The 21,288-nt window shown below is 46.4% G+C and overlaps 2 protein-coding genes across 5 annotated transcripts in view; one reads left to right on the top strand and one right to left on the bottom strand.

Moving 5' to 3' along the window:
* TMOD1 (tropomodulin 1) overlaps positions 1 to 5,742 on the bottom strand; it is a 38,433-nt gene extending 32,691 nt beyond the window's left edge. For 2 of the 4 annotated variants that reach the window (XM_082205105.1, XM_082205106.1), the window contains exon 1: positions 5,502 to 5,742. The gene's annotated coding sequence lies outside the window, so the exon portion shown is untranslated. Of the gene's footprint in view, positions 1 to 5,074; positions 5,222 to 5,501 lie in introns of those variants that run through there. The other 2 variants (XM_082205103.1, XM_082205104.1) reach the window with 2 other exon arrangements.
* Positions 5,743 to 9,171: 3,429 nt separating this feature from the next.
* LOC309522055 (cystatin-F-like) lies at positions 9,172 to 16,658 on the top strand. The gene is made up of 4 exons (XM_082205270.1): positions 9,172 to 9,796; positions 13,174 to 13,346; positions 14,116 to 14,238; positions 16,494 to 16,658. The coding sequence occupies exons 1-4, from the start codon at positions 9,607 to 9,609 to the stop codon at positions 16,569 to 16,571; spliced, it is 564 nt and encodes a 187-aa protein (XP_082061396.1). The 5' UTR covers positions 9,172 to 9,606; the 3' UTR covers positions 16,572 to 16,658.
* Positions 16,659 to 21,288: the final 4,630 nt, after the last annotated feature.

The raw sequence follows: 21,288 nt of genomic DNA, 5'->3' as shown, positions 1-21,288 counted from the left end.
TGGGACGCAGGTGGCACTGTGGGTTAAACCACAGAGCCTAGGACTTGCCAATCAGAAGGTCGGCGGTTCGAATCCCCGCGACGGGGTGAGCTCCCGTTGTTTGGTCCCTGCTCCTGCCAACCTAGCAGTTCGAAAGCACGTCAAAGTGCAAGTAGATAAATAGGTACCGCTCCGGCGGGAAGGTAAACGGCGTTTCCGTGCACTGCTCTGGTTCGCCAGAAGCGGCTTAGTCATGCTGGCCACATGACCTGGAAGCTGTACACCAGCTCCCTCGGCCAGTAAAGCGAGATGAGCGCCACAACCCCAGAGTCGTCACGACTGGACCTAATGGTCAGGGGTCCCTTTACCTAATCGCAACCTTACAAGTTGTGATGATTTGCTACGCAGTAGGCAAAAAAACCAAATGGCACTGGCCAATCAGCCTAATGGAAAAATTCCTACCAGGCCCCTGCCCCAAAGCAGACGACCCCATGCATAGCAAGGTCAACGCAAACAGCCCTAAATAAAGGGAGGGTGGGCGGGTGATCCGATGTGCGCAGCGAAAAACGGCGCAGCTCAATGCTGCGGGCAGGGAATAAATAGCCCCTTGGCCATCAATCATAAATTGCAACATCAAATTCTCCCCAACGACCAAGAGGTGCCCAATAAGATTCGTGGCCATCCAAACTAACCCGCCCAGCAATAGAGGGATGTCTTGTTTGCCCCCACCGCAACACGTGATCTCCATGAAGGAGAACACGCTTTCCCTAAGCCTGTTCTAGTCCTTCCCTTTCAGATCAGTTTATCCTATCCAGTCCGCTGTCTGCCGCCAAGCGGATAGCATAAGCACGGCAGAAGGTGCCTGTGGAGCTGCCGGCTCCAAACAACTCCCACAGCTAATCCAAGCCTAAACAAGCATGAACTCAAGCATAGAATTGAAGAGTTGGAGGGAAACCTTAGAGTCATCTAGTCCAACCCCCTGCAATACAGTGGTACCTTGGTTCTCAAACGCTTTGGTTCCCAACCTCCGAAAACCGGGAAGTGCTTCAGTTTTCGAACGATTTTTGGAAGCCAAACGCCCAATGCAGTTGTCGGCTATTGTTTCCGGGCCGCCTGCAGCAATCAGAAGCTGCGCCTTGGTTTTTGAACATTTCAGAAGTCAAATGGACTTCCGTAATGGATTAAGCTTGGTGCTTTTGTTTTCGCTATTATTTTGCGTTTTTGAGGCTTTTTCAGTTCATTTGTTTTTGTGACTGTGTGGAACCCAGTTCAGCTACTGACTGATTGTGTGATTGCGGAAATGGATAAAAGCCCCTCAATCCAAACAATGACAAACATCAGTGCAGGTAAGAAAAATAAGAATTTTAATTTTTATCATCTACAATACTGTCTTATTTATTTCATAGTACAGTACATTGATTATTGCTTTCATTTTATGGATCAGTGGTCTCGTTAGATAGTAAAATTCATGTTAAATTGCTGTTTTAGGGGTTGTTTTTAAAAGTCTGGAATGGATTAATTCGTTTTCCATTACCTTCCATGGGAAAACACGCCTTGGTTTTGGAACACTTTGGTTTTGGAACGGACTTCCAGATAATTAATAATAATAATAATAATAATAATAATAATTTATTATTTATACCCTGCCCATCTGGCTGAATTTCCTAAGCCACTCTGGGAGGCTTCCAATCAAGTGTTAAAAACAATACAGCATTAAATATTAAAAACTTCCCTAAACAGGGCTGCCTTCAGATGTCTTTTAAAGATAAGATAGCTGCTTATTTCCTTCACATCTGATGGGAGGGTGTTCCACAGGGTGGGTGCCACTACCGAGAAGGCCCTCTGCCTGGTTCCCTGCAACCTCACTTCTCGCAGTGAGGGAACCGCCAGAAGGCCCTTGGAGCTGGACCTCAGTGTCCGGGCTGAACGATGGGGGTGGAGACGCTCCTTCAGGTATACAGGACCGAGGCCATTTAGGGCTTTAAAGGTCAGCACCAACACTTGGAATTGTGCTTGGAAACGTACTGGGAGCCAATGCAGATCTATTAAGTTTGAGAACCAAGGCATCACTGTACAGGAATCTCAATTAGATCATACATGACAGATGGCCATCCGATCCCTACTCAAAAACCTCCAAGGCAGGAGAGTCCACCACCTTCTGAGGGAGTCCATTCCACTGTTGAGCAGCTCTTAGTGTCAGAAAGTTCTTCCTGGTTTTTAGTTGGAATCTCCTTTAACTTCCAAAGTCTAAACAAGATAGCCCAGTATTACTGTTCCTATATCAAAGCAAGATGGAGTGGTTTGATTAAGGCCACCAATCGAGTTTTTGAAAGAGGAGAGAGGAATGCAGAGACCTCTCTGGTTTGCACCCCAGATTTTTATCCACCCTCTCCCTACACAATACAGTTGAACCTCCTGGAACATCTCTTATTTACAGCAGATTAAAAGAGAGGTTCTGTCATCTGCTTGACATCTGATCACCTGTACCACTAGGCTCAGATGGAACAGTATGCCCCTCCTCACGCATTGAGCATCCTTCTAGTGAGAAGGTGAAGAAAGGTTCCATCATCTCAAGGCCACCCCCCCCCCCCGAGATCCTTGTCTTTATTTAAGGCTCAAAGCGCTTCCTAGAAAGTTTGCTGCTTGCCCTCTTTTTATCAGTCCTGGTGCTATTAGGAGCAGTTTGACACACACCCAATCAGCAAAGAAGTACCGTATTTTTTGCTCTATAAGACTCACTTTTCCCCTCCTAAAAAGTAAGACTCACATTTCCCCTCCTAAAAAGTAGGGGGAAATGTGTGTGCGTCTTATGGAGCGAATGGAGGGATCACTGCTTTCGCTGCGCAGCGATCCCTCTTGTTGTTCTGGCTTCTGAGATTCAGAATATATTTTTTCTTGTTTTCCTCCTCAGAAAACTAGGTGCGTCTTATGGTCTCGTGCGTCTTATAGAGCGAAAAATACAGTATTTTCCTGCTGCTTGTCTACACATTAGGAAAAAACTCCACCTGGTTATAATTCCTGTGCACTAGGTTGCTGTTAAGGTTGTCAACCATTCTTCCAGGTCCTGCTTCTATGCATTTAACAGCAACATGATTTGCAGCCATTAGCAGGTGAGAATGTTTACGCTCATGCCCTAAAACAAAGGTTTGCTGATTTCTGCAAATGAAGCAAATGCTAAAAAAGAACGATGACCCATTTAGTCCAGCATCGTGTGGTCAACCTATGGAAAACCCACAAGGAAGATCTGAGCACAGGAGCTTTATCCCCTCCTGTGGCATCCAGAAACTGGAATAATAGAAAGGAATAGGATCAAGCGAGGCTGTTTTATTTTGGTCAGCTGGGAGACGTTAACTGGCAAGAATGCTTACGCCCTTGCTGTTCTCCTTTTTAAAGGAAAAGTATTGCAAAAGTGTTTTTTGGGACGCGGATGCCGCTGTGAGTTAAACCACAGAGCTTAGGACTTGCTGATCAGAAGGTCGGTGGTTTGAATCCCCGTGACAGGGTGAGCTCCCGTTGCTCGGTCCCTGCTCCTGCCAACCTAGCAGTTCGAAAGCACGTCAAAGTACAAGTAGATAAATAGGTACCGCTCCGGCGGGAAGGTAAACGGCGTTTTCCGTGCACTGCTCTGGTTCGCCAGAAGCAGCTTAGTCATGCTGGCCACATGACCCGGAAGCTGTACGCCGGCTCCCTCGGCCAATAAAGCGAGATGAGCGCCGCAACCCCAGAGTCGGCCACGACTGGACCTAATCAGGGGTCCCTTTATCTATTGCAAAAGTAACAAATTGGGTTGTTTTCTTCTGGTCAGCTGGCAGCTCTGGTTGTTACTGTCAACGAACAGGAGCACATCTGAGAAAACTGAAACGCTGGCCTGCCAACCATTTCACTGCGTAACATTCCCTCTTGCAGCATGGCAACCCACCCACTTCATGACTCACTGTCTTAGGTTATTAGGGATTGCATAAATTTAAAAAAGGCAGAGAGAAACTGTCTCTGATTCTGGCATAAAGAGCAGGAGGTTCTTCTCTTCCTGGGTCAGGAAAAACAGGATGAAAGTCCATCAAACAGCACAGTTTCCAAAACCAAGGATTCGCTGCCGCATCCAGAGGTGGTCCAAGCAACATACTTAACAGTACCAATGTAGCTGTATGGGCCCCAAGATGTGTACCTCACATGCATCACAAAGCCACATGGTTTCTGGGCACAACTAGCCTACTGTGCATAAACAAGATTTAAAAGCCTGAAACATGCTTCAAGACAAGTTGCTGGAAACATACAATTCAGCATGGTCCGTTGCTCATTTTGGGATGCCAAGCAGTTACAGAGTCCCCTCGCCCAAGTTCTCAAGCATGTTGTTACTGTACGTTAACAGACTATTATTGGCCAGCTTATTGTCAGGACGCTGAGATTTATTTAGAAGCGTCCCTTCTACACAGAGAGAGAGAGAGAGAGAGAGAGAAACGTTGCACTGAGTTGGGCAGAGGCACCCAAAGGGTTGCCAACAACTTTCCTCCTGGCCCTGCTTGCTCGTCTCTTGCAATGCCCAAAGCTTTTAAGGTGGCAAGGTCCACCGCCCATCCGACCCACTTATCTCCCTGTCAGAAGAGGAATTGGGGAGGGGGAAAGAGAGTCACCTGCCTAGCTGTTTGGCGCCAGATTGCTTCCTGAAGAGGTCCAGGAGGAGTTTGGATAAAATGTCTGAAAGGAGACCATTCCAGACCCTTCAAGTGTCCCTATTTTCCAGGGACAGCCCCGGATTTACAGAATCTGATTTGATGCCAGAACGTCCCTATTTTCATCAGAGAAATGTCATCGAGGGTATGGGGTTATGGGACCCCCCGGACCAAGGAGATAAGAAATTATACTGGCTGGGGCAACCTACTAAGATGGGCAGGCAATTATTATTATTATTATTATTATTATTATTATTATTATTATTATTATTATTTGCCTGCCCATCTTACTAGGTTGCCTTAATAAGTTTTTATAAGTGCTGTAAGCTGTCCAGAGTGGCTGGGAAAACCCTGCCAGATGGGTGGACATAAATAAAATAATAATAATAATAATAGTTAATTGAATAGGACGTTCCTATTTTTACCGGAGAAATGTTGGAGGGTATTGTCATTCCAGGGTCCCACTTCCAGGCAGCCTCCCTCCGGGTGCGCCTCTCGCCCTGCTACACTCCAGCCAAAGCTAGCCTGGTCTTGCCATTGCCACACACGCGTCAGGGGCCCCACTGCTTTCGCACGAGCCAAGGGGCTCCCGAATTCGACGCGTTGGGGGGCGTCGCCTCCTCCCTCCCTCCCTCCAACAGCGGCAGGGAGGAGGACTCGGACTCGGCTATTTATAGGCGCTCTGCTGCTGCGCCCGGCCGGTCCCCGGTGGTGACCGCGGGATGTTTTGGCCACATATGGCTTGGCGGGCTGCCGCCGGGTCTCTCGGACATAGGTGGGGTTCGGGGGGGTGTCCCAAGCCGGAGGGGGGCCCCCAGGCCTCCCCCCGCCCCGCCCCGCCCGCCTCTGTACCTGCTGCCGCCTCCCAGGCCGTGGCCCTGCCGAGCGGTGCGCCAGGAAGACGCGCGCCGACTGCCGCCGAGACGCGCGCCGGGGATAGGCGCGCTCTTAAAGTTGCGCAGGAAAGGAGAGCCCGGGGGGGGGGGGGACTCCTCCCGCCGCCTCTGTCAGTCATGCGGCCCAGAGGATGGCGGAAGGGGAAGGCCGCCCACCCCCACCGACTGGCTGGCAGGCAGGCAGGATCCACCGAGGGAAGAAGGGTGGCTCTTCTTCCCAGCCCCCGGGGGTGGGAAGAGGCAAGGAGAGCCTGGAGAGGGCGATTCCACTGTGGATCGCTGGCGGGGAGGCGAGATCCGCCTCTTATTACCTGGGAGCATGGGCGTAGCTAGGATTTATGGGGGGGGGCAGGACACCCACCTGTCATCATCCTCTGTCTAGCAAATTCGGAAGGAAATGTCTCCCCAAGTTGTTTTAAATGTTGTTTTGACTCCAACGGCGCAGAAGAATCTGTCCAAAGCACTCTACGATTTCTGCTTTTAGTTAAGTGCCTTGATTTATTTGCTCGATTTAGATTTGCCCCCCTTGCCTACGCCCATGCCTGAGGACAGTGGCGTAGCGTGGGTTGTCAGCACCCGGGGCAAGGCAAGTAATTTGCGCCCCCTAACCCGTGGATTTGCGCCCACTAACCCCAACCCCCAGATGTTGCGCCCGGTGCGTCATGTGCTTAATTACGCGGGGATTACCTGCCCCACCACCCCCAAATGTGCTCTTCAACTTGGCACCCCTGCTGGGGAGGGTATACCCACCCATCAAAGCAACAAATCGCCCCGGGAGCAACAGATCTCTATCTCTCTCTTCCCCGCCACTTTTAGGGGTTCACAGAATGGCAACCGCGTGGTCGAGCCTTTCTATGCCGCAAATCGTAAGTGTGCAAAGGGGCGTTTAGAAAAACCGGGAGAAACGCACGTGGTTCCGGGAAGACAATAAAAACACAGAAGTGGCTATTTAACTCCTTGAAGGGAGGAAAAAAACAGCCGCGGAGTTTGTCGTTATCCGTGTAACCTCTAGGGGCGCCATTCCCCCTTTTTCCTTTCTGCTCCTGTGGCTTTTAAGTACTGTACAGTTGAATAAAATACAATAAAGGGCTTCTGTAAAAGTGCAGAAAAAATCCATTCCTGCATATTCCATAAGTTTTTGTATCCATTCTACATTTGTTGGGACTTCTGCTTCTTTCCACTTTGGGGCAAGTAGCATTCTTGCTGCGGTAGTCGCATACATAAATTTCGATACCATTTAGGTAGTTCTGTACCTATAATTCCCAAAATAAAAGCTTCTGGGTCCCGTTCCCCCCCCCAAGTTATTTTAAACATCCTTTTCAATTCATTATATATCATTTCCCAGTAAGCTTTAACCTTACTACATATGCAAGGTAGCAAGTGGTGCAGGCAGGAAGGAACACACTTACCTGAGAGGAAGTCCCTTTGACCTGCTTCTGAGTAGGCCAAGTTGTTGGGTGTGTTAGTCAGTCAGGACCACAGGGCAGATTTTCCTTTACTCACCTGAGAGGGGAGGAATGTTTGTAAGAGAATGACAGACCCACCAGAAAAGTCACACAATGTGCTATTGTCCCTTCTGAGACCGGTTGTCACAATCTGGCAAAAGCTTCACCACTAGAAAGCAAATGACACAGATCCACTGCTTCCCCAGAAGTGCATCTCCCTCCTCCGTTAGAGCAGCGATGGACTAAGAGCGTATCACCTGCATGGGTTATAGAGCTGATAGCAGGATTGATGATCGCTGAATCGTATTGTTAGCTAGACATGGAAATGAAGTCCAGTCCAAATAGCAGCAGACTTACAACACCCCCAAAATATAGGGAAGAGGGAAGAAAGCAGAGCCCAGGTGTTTTCCTTATTTCTTCTGGAAAGAGGGAGTGGGTTTTATGAAGGGTCCATGGGCGAGTTTTTTTAGATGAGCAACACGACTGTTGATCTGAAATACAATGGAATGCAAGAACAGCAAACAACTCCCATAGGTATGGAACCATAGAGGGCCACAAAGCACAAAACAGATTTGGAAAATGTGGCTTTTGGGAAGCGGTGCATAAGAGCCCAGAGCAAGAACTTTGAGCCAGGGATGGTCCTGAATCAAGTTTCTCAGAAAGGGTAATAGCGCCCCCTGGTGAACTGCGCTTGCCTCAACTGAGCATAGAATGCTTTGGTTCACTTGTCCTGTAGGAGAGCCAGTACGGCTTCATAAAAATTGCCTGTATTCTTTGTAGAGGAGAGAGATAAGTGTAATAATAAGATAGATCATGGGAGTCACTCCACTCTTTCAAGATCAGCAGGAGACCCTCTAGTAATATATGCATTTTCATGCACAATTCACCATATTATTTGCAATTTTTTTGTACACATTACTTGGCTGGAGAATTTGGGGGAAAATGTGCACAGTAAAATAAATTCACACAAAAATACTGATCATTTTTTCAAGATGACTTTTTTGGAGGGAGAGAAAAACAATTTGCAAACTGATGTGGAAATGTGGAGAACTTGAAGAATAGGAAAATGAGAGAGTGAGAGAAACAGAAATTGACAGATTTGCCCACCGCCCGTAGTGGTCTTATAGGAAAATTTACAATTGCTGAGTGGTATGTGATTATATGGTGCTGGAGGAGACTCTTGAGAGTCCCATGGACTGCAAGAAGATCAAACACATCCATTCTTAAGGAAATTAGCCCTGAGTGCTCACTGGAAGGACAGATCGTGAAACTGAGGCTCCAATACTTTGGCCACCTCATGAGAAGAGAAGACTCCATGGAAAAGACCCTGATGTTGGGAAAGATGGAGGGCACAAGGAGAAGGGGACGACAGAGGACGAGATGGTTGGATAGTGTTCTCGAATCTACAAACATGAGTCTGACCAAACTGCGGGAGGCAGTGGAAGACAGAAGTGCCTGGCGTGCTCTGGTCCATGGGGTCACGAAGAGTCGGACACAACTAAACGACTAAACAACAATAACAACAACAACAACATGTGATTATAATTCATGCTCAAAGCATGCGTGGCTACAATGCACCTATGCCTTTTCTGCATGTGTGCATAATCCTTTCTTGGTGAGTGTCAAATCCCACGGCCTTTAGAAATCGACGCAGAGTGGGAGGAGCTCCTCAGGACTGGGATTTTGAGGAAAGAGGGATCTTGGGAGAGTTGAGAGTTATGTACTGAAGTTCTCACCCTGGGCCAGCAGGGGGATACTGTAGATAGTTTTCACTCAGGTCCACATATGCAAATAAGGAATAGAAAGTGACGTTCAGTGATTGGATAGTTACAGAAAGTTGTTACTGTTGCTTTGTAGTGGAGCTCTATATAAGCAGGCTGGCTGAACCCTTCAGTTCAGTTCTGTTCTGGCCTGTGAATAAACAAGAGCTGTTTGAAGAATTGCTGTGTCGTCTGATATGTTCACCCACAACTTAACATTGAGAACTCATAATTCCTTCGTATCTCTTGTGACTGCCTCTCATTAGTGAGGAACCTAGACAGAAGACTGCTCTGTTTCCAAACTGCTTTAATGATTTTGTGCATTTGGGACACAAATATTTCACATCCATGTTGGCTCCAGTAAGGTCCATGTTATGAATGCCATCTTGGATATTTCTGGCTTCGCACCCTTATCGCAACACCACAGGACTAGAACCATGCTCTAGAACTATCTCCTTCGTTCTAGAAGCATTGGTGAATACCCGGAGCAGTGGAGTCTGCAGGGAGGGTTGTTGGCAGGGCGAAAGAGAAATGGGTATACTTGATCAGGGTCTTGGCTACACCCTTTTCTATTACCTAACACAGCACAACTTTTTGCATGACTTGAATGACTGAACTCCCCCCGATGTTCTTTCTGAACTGCCTCTGACTCCTTCTACCTGCCCATTTTGGATCTGACTTCCCTTTTAAAAACAAACAAAGAAACAAACAAACAAACAAACCCTGTTCTGCACGAAGTGCTAACATCACCCAGAGTTCTTCAAAAAGAAACTTGCTAATAGATTTTGCAAGGGCCAATGAGCGGGACAGGAGATAGCGATCGAGGCTTTTTTATACAGTATGCTCTTCTTGACCAATGAGAGTTCCTGAACAGACAGTGGAAACCCCACTTCCTCTGCTAGGTGCAAAAAAGCAAGTGTTCGAGTCAAGCAGCCCTCGTCTCTTTGCTGGTTACTCTAGGAAGGTAGAAATGGTGTCCGTTGGGTGGAGGAAAATGGCTCTTTTTTGCTGTCTTCTTCTCTGCAATGTGGCCAGGACTTCAGCTGGTAAGATCAGAAAACAGCTTTAGTATTCTCCCATGGCATTTGCAGGTGTGTGTACAATATTGGGTGTTTACACACAATGCACTTAAAGCACATTTAAAATGCTGTACATGGGGTTCCCCCCCAATAATCACGGGAACTTTAGTTTCTTAAGGGTGCTGGGAATTGCATCTCTGTGGTGGATAAGCTACAGTTCCCATGATTCCTTAGGGGAAGCCATGCACTTTAAATGTATGTTTTGTACGCAGCCATTATCAGTTGAGACCACTACTTTTTAATTAAGTCTAAGAAACAGGGTTGCACTGGGTGGAGAGTGTGTGCGATTGAATCAAGGACTGTAACACCCTTGTGAAAGAGAGGCTGTTGCAAGGTTTCTTAGTGGCAGTTAGGTCAACTTTAGATTTTCCAGTGTTTTATCTGAAAACGGGATTACAGACGCCAGCTGTTGCTCCTTTGCAAACCCTCTGAGACAGAGGTTCAGCACGTAGAACTCCCTTCCCATGACATCTTCCATGCATGGAAAACTTCTTTTGCTAAATAGCTGGATGCCAGGCTGCGCTTAAAGGTTCAAGATCTGATCTGAAAACTTAATGTTAAGTGGGAGGGGGGTGTTGGTTTGTTTTTGTTTTTATTGTGCATTTTGTGTTCTCTTATTTTCATTTTTATGTTGTGAATTGGTCTGTGATCTTTGAATGAAGGGCAGGATACTAATGATGATGATGATGATGAGGTTCTCTCCTTATTCAGACATGAATGCACAGAAAAAGCAGAGTCTCACAAAATGCCTGCTGTTAGATAAACCGAAATCTCTCTTTTTCCATTGTGGTTTATATTCTGAGTAGCGAAAAAGCTAAGGGTGTTTTTCCCCCTCCTGATATTTTATTAACACTGGTGTGTGGGGTGTGTGTGTGTTGTTTTAGGTGTTTCTCAAAGCTATTTACTGTAAAATGAATATGCATCTGTTTTCAACATTTCTGGAAGGAGCTGCACTGATGTACATGGAACTGTATTTTTAATACTAGCAGTGGGATGCCAGCCAAAGGGTGGGAATATTTGAGAAATTGCCCAGCTTGGCATTCAGAGTGAAAAAGAAAAGGGGGACAGAAAGAGAAGACCATGGAAGAAGATGGACCTACTAACTAACTGCTGCTATCACAGTGACCACTGTGAATGAACACATCATTCATGTGCCATTCTCAGTTCCCCATAGGCATCCAGTTATCCAGTTGGCTTCAGTAGGTTGTGAATGTGTGTGAAATTTCAAACCACTTCCCCTCTCGCTCTTTACAATGTGCATATAGCCTTCTCTGCTGGGAATGTGCGTGGAATTCGGAACCACTTCCTCTTTTGCTCTTCCTCTATTGCATTTATGTCTATCCCTAACAGAGCTCTACACACATTCTGAAGTGCGGTAGATTATTTATTTCATTCCATTTATGAAATGCTTTCTACAAGCAAATCTCAAATCAACGCCACAATAAAAGCATCAAGAATTTTAAAAAAATCAAGTCCAATGCACATGCAGACTGGGATAAACGTCTCCACTTGAGTGATTTGGACACATATTCACAGCGTGCAACATTCAGACACACTTGCTGAGTGAATAGCGCAACGTAAGAGTGTGTATCCCCCCCCCATGTACTGTGCATGCTAAGTGACCCCCCTCCTGGCATTCATGGACACATGGCAAATGTCTGGAGGAAGGGGCTTTGCACATAAACCTGTACATTTGAAAAACCCCTCCCTACAGATGTTTGCATTGTGCACACAGATGCCAAGGGAGGGGCTGCTCAGCATGTGTGGTGTCATGTTTGAGGCTACTCAGTGCGTCCCTGCTTTTGTGTGCAGCTAGTTCACAGAGCCTAGGGCTTGCCGATCAGAAGGTCGGCGGTTCGAATCCCTGCAACAGGGTGAGCTCCCGTTGCTTGGTCCCTGCTCCTGCCAACCTAGCAGTTCGAAAGCACGTCAAAGTGCAAGCAGATAAATAGCTCCAGCGTTTCCGTTCGCTGCTCTGGTTCACCAGAAGCGGCTTAGTCATGCTGGCCACATGACCCGGAAGCTGTACGCCAGCTCCCTTGGCCAATAAAGCAAGATGAGCACCGCAACCCCAGAGTTGGTCACGTCTGGACCTAACGGTCAGGGGTCCCTTTACCTTTATACATGCATGTATCACCTGATTTCTTTAGCCGTGATAAATCTCTACTTGTAGTGATCACGTGGTTAATATGAAGGTATGAACCGGCACGTACTGTTCAAGGGAGAGAAACTGCACAATTTTTACCATGCATTAATCCAGACAATTGCTTTTTTTTCATCACACAGTTGCAAAACCAGGACTTTGTGGGTTGCACCGTGTTACACACCAGTTACACTGCCAGAAACTTGACCTATTGTTTAAATGCACTGCCGTATCAAGCTTTCCTCTGGAGAAAGTTTGCAGTTTTGACACTCTCTTGTCGTGTCCTCTGAGTCAACTGCTGATTGCAGAGTAACGATAAACCACAGAGTGGGTTTTAACTGTGAGAGAAAGGAAGAAGCTGATGGTTCCCCTCCTCATACGACATCAGCTTTGAAAGCTGTCAGTTTTTCAGTCTGAGTTCGCCAAACAGCAAGCTTCTTCAGTAAAGTTGGAGGCACCAAAAGGTAGATTTTGGTGGTGTTGGGACTACAGGTGGTGGCCATTTTGCAAGAGAGTTGCGTTGCTGACCCCCGCGAGCATCAGCAGAGAGCCCTCTACCCCCGCTCTGCCCCCTTTTCTGTCCACTTCTGGGGTCGGTGCAATGCACGTGCGCACGGTCTCACATCAAACCAGCCATTGCCTGTACAGAGGTACCTTGGGTTAAGAACTTAATTTGTTCCGGAGGTCCGTGCTTAACCTGAAACTGTTCTTAACCTGAAGCACCACTTTAGCTAATGGGGCCTCCTGCTGCTGCTGTGCCGCCGCCACGCGATGTCTCTTCTCATCCTGAAGCAAAGTTCTTAACCCGTGGTACTATTTCTGGGTTTGCGGAGTCTGTAACCTGAAGCGTCTGTAACCTGAAGCGTCTGTAACCCGAGGTACCACTGTATTTCAAATGAATGGCAAGCTAGCACCTTGGGCAAACCCACAAAGCCCTGTGTAGTTAAAAACAAAACAAACAGCTCTGGGCCACATTTCTCTCACAAAACTATTTGCCTGGTTCGCAGGGGCTGACTCCAATTGTAATTTGTGTTGTGGTCAAATTTGCCCCCGCTTTCATTCAAATGATGAATACATTTCCAAAATAGGGAGGTGGAGGTGTGAAATTCCAAACCTAGCTGATATGTCACAAGGTTATTTCCATGTGTCAGCTGGACAAAATTTCTAAATAATTATTTATTTGTGAATTTTGCTTGTACAGGTAGCAAGAGGCATTTGCCTAATTCAGCCATAAAACCTGGATCTCCTATCACTGTCAAGACCAACGACCCAGGAGTTCAGAGAGCTGCTAGGTTTGGTGTTTACAGATACAACAACAGTTCAAATGACATCTTTCTATTCAGAGAATTTCGCATAAACAAAGCCATGAGGCAGGTAAGGAAACTCCGGCTGTTATGGCAACAAATTCAGCAATGAAACGAAACCTGTCATTTTCTGGTGCCAATGCGAGATGAAATATTCCCGTAAGTCACCTCACACTCAGGTGGAAATATCACTGCAGTGCGTCTGAAAGTCACACTGTTGAAGTGAGCTATTATGACTTGCATCTTGGTTCAGCTGCTGCTCTGCTGATGGCTAAATAAGCCCTTCTGGAAGGTCTACATTTCTCCTGCAACCACAAAGAACGCCATCTTCTGGGCTGCCACCACCCTGAGCTTCTGCAGGCCCCTTCTGTTGATCTTGACACCAGAGAAAGTTGATAGGGAAGGAGACAGTCTTTCAGGTATTTGTGGCCTGAGTTGTTAAGGGCTTTAATCACTAACATGAACATCTTGAATTAGGTGTAGAAAAGAACTGGCTGCAACCAATGCAGCTGTTTTAAGAGGTTATATATGATCCAAATGGAACCCCAGCTAGTAACCTCGCTGTTTCATCACCTTCTCCCAATGTAGTCTCTGGTCAAACAGGTTTAAGAGGTTTTTGTCCTTCAAAACCAATAATCAGAGATAAGAGTAGGATGAATATACAAGCAACAGGCACCAACATGCCTTAGCAATATGCCTCCCACTTGGGTGGGGTGGAAATATAAGGCCTTTGAAAAAACTGTTATCTTCCCTTCCTGCTCCCCCGGTATATAAAAAGTTCCCTCTATCTCTTCAATTTGCCTTACTATGTCTGGTTTAGTGAAAATTGTTCTCTCTAGGTTGTGAGAGGGGTGAAATACAAAATCGATGTTGATATCTGCCGGACAGTATGCAGCAAAAGGATACATCCCGAGCCCGACTTGGACAGATGTGATTTCCAGAGGAAAAAGACACTGAGACAAGTAAGATGAGTTCAGATTTCTCATTGGTTTCCTAATGGACTAATGTGGAATGTTACGGGGACTCAGCTACATTAGTAAAGAAAAAGCGTTTTAAATGCATTAGAACACTGTGACACCAGATTGCGCTGTGGAGTTCTGCCTTTTGGCAACGTGATTTCACATTACGAGGTTTACAACACGTTTTCCTGAAATTCCCCCCATGTGTTTAGATTCAGCCAGGATCTGATGTGCTATCCATATTGCAGGGAGGCCAACTTGAATAAAATGGGGCGGGAGGAGGTAGGCCCTGCCCCACATAACTGAACACATTATGTGGTGCAACACATCATTTGAATGGCACTGCCCATCAACTTTGAGAGACCTGGCCTCCTCAAATATTTTATTAGGGGAGCCAAAGGGACCTTGGCCCCTAGGAATGGACTCCTATGCATATTGGTATCTCTTCACTGGTGCCTTAGCTGCACCCATCTTTATCAATGTTCATGAGTCTAGAAGTGCAAACATTATATTTATAACTTAAATGTAGGTAAAATAAGCATAGTGACCAATATAAAATGAAAAAAACCAAAACCCTGAAGGGCAGCAAGCTGGGGAAGGCCGGTTTATGTCATAACCAAATTTGCTGGTTTTTAAGATGCCACAATAATTTGTTGTTTTTGCTGCTGCAATAAACTGACATACCTACTCCTGGGAGTGATAAATGGGGCAGTGGGGAGAACCTATTGTTCTCCAGATGTTGATGGACACAGATTCCCCATCCCAGTTATAATTCAATAAGTTAATAAGGGAAGCCACGTGTAAAAAAACCACACTGTAGATTTCAAACTCTCTCTCTCTTCAGGAAACACTTTTCACATTGACTGGTGTGCTGCAGAACTCATACACATGGCAAAGAGGGCCAGAGAACATGATTGGTTCATGCAGCACACAAGCCAAGGTGGTTGGATTATTCATTGCATAAATGTATCGCATGCGAAATTCATGTTGGGGAGAGAGCTGCAATTCTTACCTCTCCAAGGTCCTGAAGGTGCAAATTTTGTTGCATGTTGGGAACCTTAATGCCCGAGAGCCTTGACATTACCTTCCACCTTCAAATCTGGGAGCTTTTTAAAAAATAAAGTGGTACCTTGGAATGCGAATGGAATCCTTTCCGGAAGTCCGTCCAACTTCCAAACATTCGGAAACCAAGCCGCGTAAGCCACGTCGGATGTTCAGGTTCCAAAGAACGTTTGCAAACCAGAATTCTCACTCCCAGGTTTGTGGCGTTGGGGACCAAAATGTTCGACTCGCAAGGCATTTGCGAACCAAGATACGCCTGTACCTTTCACAGAATACCTTAGGTAATGTAAGAAGCACTGGGCAATGTGAGAGGAACCTATACTATGGCTCCTTCCCAGTGCTATTTTTCCTAGAAAAAGAGGGTCCAGAACTCTCTGGTTCTTTTATAACGGCAATGGTGCCCACCTAAGAGGTGTCAGTACGGAGTTCCAGCAAGTTCTGGCTTTAAAAAGCCCTGCTCCATCCTATTTCTGCATTAGTTATGTTGCGCCCAGGCCTGATATCAGCACTAGACACCTTCTGACACCTGCCCTGAGCCTCTAAGCCTCTACCCCCACCCACCAAGCAGTGAGCGGCTGCAAATGGCCATGATGAATTTCCCACAATGCTCTGGGGTGACTGCGTAGGAGAAAGTTGTACAAGGGCACTGTGGGAAATTTGAAATGGTTGCTGCTGGTGGTCAATCGGGCAGGCTCTACTGATGTAGGGAAACGAAGCCACAGAAGGCGCTTTGTCAAAGGCGTGTGGCCTTCGTTGCTCTCCTGTGGCCTGGGACCTCTAGCCCTGCGCAACATGAGAAGTCGTGCAGTAGTGGCAACATCATGAGAGCAGCGAGAGGCTCTTCCCTTGCTGATGCAGAATCTTTCCCCACGTAATCTATGAGGCTTATCAGATAGCGAAAGCACTACAAGAAAGGCTGTCGTTTCCTAAGCCAGAGCATTGCAAGAGGCCTCTGTCCTTTATCACGTTGGGCATGAGGCCAGAGTAGGGAGTTGCGCATGAATGTTGCAGGAGCTGCGGCCACATCTCCTTGCCTTGGGGTTGTCAAAGAGGAAGGTGGAATAACTGTGAGCTCCTTTTTGAAATACCTGCTCAGGATATTGAACAAGCCATCGGATAATGACACAGGTCAGCTTTCTAGATTTCGACACTGGGCTGATTTTAACATTCTTCTTTCTCCTTTCCCCCCTTCTCAGACATTCAGATGCTATTTTGAAGTTTGGATCACCCCCTGGCTGCATCAAGTCGAAGTCCCAGTCTCCCTCTGTCAATAACCTCCCCCTAATACAGGCAATGGACTCTGTTTTTGTAAATGTTGTTCTGCGACAAAATCATCAGTAAAGATGTTGGTCTGTAAAGAATTGTATGTGGTTTTATTGGGTTGTTGCTGATTAATTCTGCACCCTAGAGGTGAAGTCGGGCAAATGCTGGGGTGGGGGAGAAACTGCAGAACGTGTGGCACAACTGAAGGAAGTAGGTTCAGTGCAGCTAAAAGCAAATACACCAAACAGGGCAGGGGTCAAGCAAAGGACTAAACAGGCAGCGCACCAAGGAGATATACGGTAAGCAAGTGCTGTTAACCATTCTGCCAGCGGCTGCTTCCTTTTACAAGGGCTAATAGAAGACTGAAGGTTACATCACACGCAAAATATATTATACATGTGACGGGAGAAGACTTGTGTTTTGAAATGTGGTTCTGCCTCATAACTCAATAAAAAAGATATGCTTTCGTAGATTTTCACGGGTACAGGAATGCAGGTTTTGGTGTCTTCGGGTGTCTTCCCGTGTAAGAGTCGGGGTGTCTGTGCGACGTTTCGACGAGGTCTCACTCGTCATCTTCAGGCTGGTGCTTTCGGCTTCTTGTTACTGGAACAGAGCAGAGTCTGGTGTTTGAGTTCCTATAAAATACTGTTGAGGGGTGTGGTGTATAGCCTCCAACGTTCTGGGCAAAGAGGAAGTTCCTAGATTAGTGTGCCTTTTCTTCTTTTGTTCCTTAATTACTTGAGGGATATCTTGGGTGATTTCATGAGTGATATTCAGAATATCACTGGGTGGGTCATTAAGTGTAGATTAGTTGCTAAAGCTTTCGTGTCTTGACCTCTTGAGCTTGTGAAGAGTTTTTCTGAGAAGATGGCTGTGCTGCATTTAGTTGTGCTCTGGCTTGGCTTCGTGTATAGGGGCGAGCTATGGTTTTGTGCCTTGTGCCAGCCAGATCTGTGTAGGGATTGCAGGGGGGTGCAGCATCCGGAGGTGCCACTATAGTTTGGCTACTGGATGGAGTCTGTAATATGTCTGTGGAGAGGGTCTGGGTTTGGGTCTGGTGTGGTTGATTGGTGACGGCGTTCTGTGTGCCTCTGGTTCTGGTGTCGGTTTTTGTGGGGAGGGCTATATATATATATATATATATATATTTGCTTTCGTAGATTTTCACGGGTACAGGAATGCAGGTTTTGGTGTCTTCGGGTGTCTTCCCGTGTAAGAGTCGGGGTGTCTGTGCGACGTTTCGACGAGGTCTCACTCGTCATCTTCAGGCTGGTGCTTTCGGCTTCTTGTTACTGGAACAGAGCAGAATCTGGTGTTTGAGTTCCTATAAATACTGTTGAGGGGTGTGGTGTATAGCCTCCAACGTTCTGGGCAGAGAGGAAGTTCCTAGATTAGTGTGCCTCTTCTTCTTTTGTTCCTTAATTACTTGAGGGATATCTTGAGTGATTTCATGAGTGATATTCTGAATACCACTGGGTGGGTCATTAAGTGTAGATTAGTTGCTAAAGCTTTTGTGTCTTGACCTCTTGAGCTTGTGAAGAGTTTTTCTGAGAAGATGGCTGTGCTGCATTTAGTTGTGCTCTGGCTTGGCTTCGTGTATAGGGGCGAGCTGTGGTTTTGTGCCTTGTGCCAGCCAGATCTGTGTAGGGATTGCAGGGGGGTGCAGCATCCGGAGGTGCCACTATAGTTTGGCTACTGGATGGAGTCTGTAATATGTCTGTGGAGAGGGTCTGGGTTTGGGTCTGGTGTGGTTGATTGGTGACGGCGTTCTGTGTGCTTCTGGTTCTGGTGTCGGTTTTTGTGGGGAGGGCTAATTTCCAGATGTCTGGCAGGCGGGACGTGTCGTCACGCTTGTTCATGTTGTGAGGGTGTTTCTCTATCTCGATGGCTTCCATGATTATTCTCTTGTGGTGATGTTCCATGTTAAAGAGCAATTTGGAATCTGCAAAATTAATTTCGTGTCCTGTTTCTTTCATGTGTTGGAAAAGAGAGGAAGTTTTTTCTTCTTTTTTGACGGCATTCTTTGTTTGTCCAATGTACGTGGCTGGGCAGACTTTGCAGGGTATTTCATAGTCTATGAAATACCCTGCAAAGTCTGCCCAGCCACGTACATTGGACAAACAAACAGACGAATAAATGCACGTATCGCAGAACACAAGAATGCCGTCAAAAAAGAAGAAAAAACTTCCTCTCTTTTCCAACACATGAAAGAAACAGGACACGAAATTAATTTTGCAGATTCCAAATTGCTCTTTAACATGGAACATCACCACAAGAGAATAATCATGGAAGCCATCGAGATAGAGAAACACCCTCACAACATGAACAAGCGTGACGACACGTCCCGCCTGCCAGACATCTGGAAATTAGCCTTCCCCACAAAAACCGACACCAGAACCAGAAGCACACAGAACGCCGTCACCAATCAACCACACCAGACCCAAACCCAGACCCTCTCCACAGACATATTACAGACTCCATCCAGTAGCCAAACTATAGTGGCACCTCCGGATGCTGCACCCCCCTGCAATCCCTACACAGATCTGGCTGGCACAAGGCACAAAACCACAGCTCGCCCCTATACACGAAGCCAAGCCAGAGCACAACTAAATGCAGCACAGCCATCTTCTCAGAAAAACTCTTCACAAGCTCAAGAGGTCAAGACACAAAAGCTTTAGCAACTAATCTACACTTAATGACCCACCCAGTGGTATTCAGAATATCACTCATGAAATCACTCAAGATATCCCTCAAGTAATTAAGGAACAAAAGAAGAAGAGGCACACTAATCTAGGAACTTCCTCTCTGCCCAGAACGTTGGAGGCTATACACCACACCCCTCAACAGTATTTATAGGAACTCAAACACCAGATTCTGCTCTGTTCCAGTAACAAGAAGCCGAAAGCACCAGCCTGAAGATGACGAGTGAGACCTCGTCGAAACGTCGCACAGACACCCCGACTCTTACACGGGAAGACACCCGAAGACACCAAAACCTGCATATATATATATATATATATATATATATATATATATATATATATATAAAGAAATGTTGCAGGCAGGGCCGGATTGAGGTTTGATGAGACCCTAAGCTGCTGAAGGTAATGGGGCCCTTGATATGTCCTTTGTCAACAACAAATTGTCGCTGTTTTTTGTGTTGAATTGTTGTAAACAAAAATTGCCCCTTTCCCTTATGGGGTATCTGAGAGCCCATACAGAGTCCTTACATAGGTTCCCTATTGGTGGGAGAAGATAACAGAGGCCAACCAGAGAATATTGAGAAGCAAAGCAGCTAGTAAGCTTGATCTTTAGTGATCTGTTGCAACAGGGTGCTCCCCTCACCCGCAGAAGGAGGACCCAGAAAAATGGTGTGCAAGGCCTTATAAAGACTTTTGAAATTGCCACCCTGTAGATCAAGACCACCCCCAGAAACATCATACATACATCACAGAAGGGGTGTAACCTAAGACCTCCCCTCAGATACATCACACCTACATCACAGAAAAGGCGGTCCAAAACAGAAATTTGAATATTGTTTTTCTCCTGTCCTTGTTTATCTCCTGTCTGGCAGGTTACTTGATTGGATTTCCTGGGGAGCCTGGCCAGTCTTTTGTAATGATAAATAGTCCCTGGGCCAGGTCACAGGCTCACACCCTATTCATATCTTAAATGTGCCCTTAAGACAGGATTTGTGAGGAAAGAGACAATGGACGGTTTCCCACTTTGACCTTGCAGAGAAAACATTTGCTCAGTTTAGGAATCAAAATGGTTCCAGGTCGGTCTTCCTGTGCTGATCTATGTATGTGCTTGGTTGGTAACTTATGAATATTACCATATATCTAAGACCTCAAAATTCCTATCACAGAATATAGGCTATGTGGTCATTTATGGACCCAATAGGTATCTCAAGCCATTTGCACATGTTGCCGTGCAACCAGTCCATGCAGAATGTAGGCACCCTATATGTAGAAAGTACCTGGAGTACTGTGTCCAGTTCTGGGCACCACAATTCAAGAAGGACACTGACAAACTGGAACGTGTCCAGAGGAGGGCAACCAAAATGGTCAAAGGCCTGGAAACGATGCCTTATGAGGAACGGCTAAGGGAGCTGGGCATGTTTAGCCTGGAGAAGAGGAGGTTAAGGGGTGATATGATAGCCATGTTCAAATATATAAAAGGATGTCATATAGAGGAGGGAGAAAGGTTGTTTTCTGCTGCTCCAGAGAAGCGGACACGGAGCAATGGATCCAAACTACAAGAAAGAAGATTCCACCTAAACATTAGGAAGAACTTCCTGACAGTAAGAGCTGTTCGACAGTGGAATTTGCTGCCAAGGAGTGTGGTGGAGTCTCCTCCTTTGGAGGTCTTTAAGCAGAGGCTTGACAACCATATGTCAGGAGTGCTCTGATGGTGTTTCCTGCTTGGCAGGGGGTTGGACTCGATGGCCCTTGTGGTCTCTTCCAACTCTATGATTCTATGAAATGAGCAAACCAGTGGTATTTTAGGGAGGAGGTGGGGCCCATGACTTACAGGAGCCTACAAAAAACAAAACACTGCTGCTGGATGTAGATTTTTTTTATTTTTTTATATCTTATATTTTGGAAATGTACATCCGGGTTTTTTCCCTTTAATTTTTTTTTTTTTGGGGGGGGGGAGGCCCAAGAGAGTGCGGCCCTCAGCTATAGCTTGTTCAGCTTATACGTAAATCCGCCAGGGCCCGCTTTC

This window comes from Podarcis vaucheri (assembly GCF_965113315.1).
Source record: "Podarcis vaucheri genome assembly, chromosome: 17".
Taxonomy (NCBI): domain Eukaryota; kingdom Metazoa; phylum Chordata; class Lepidosauria; order Squamata; family Lacertidae; genus Podarcis; species Podarcis vaucheri.
The sequence above is the reverse complement of the archived record's forward strand: the minus strand, read 5'-3'. Positions and strand labels throughout refer to the sequence as shown.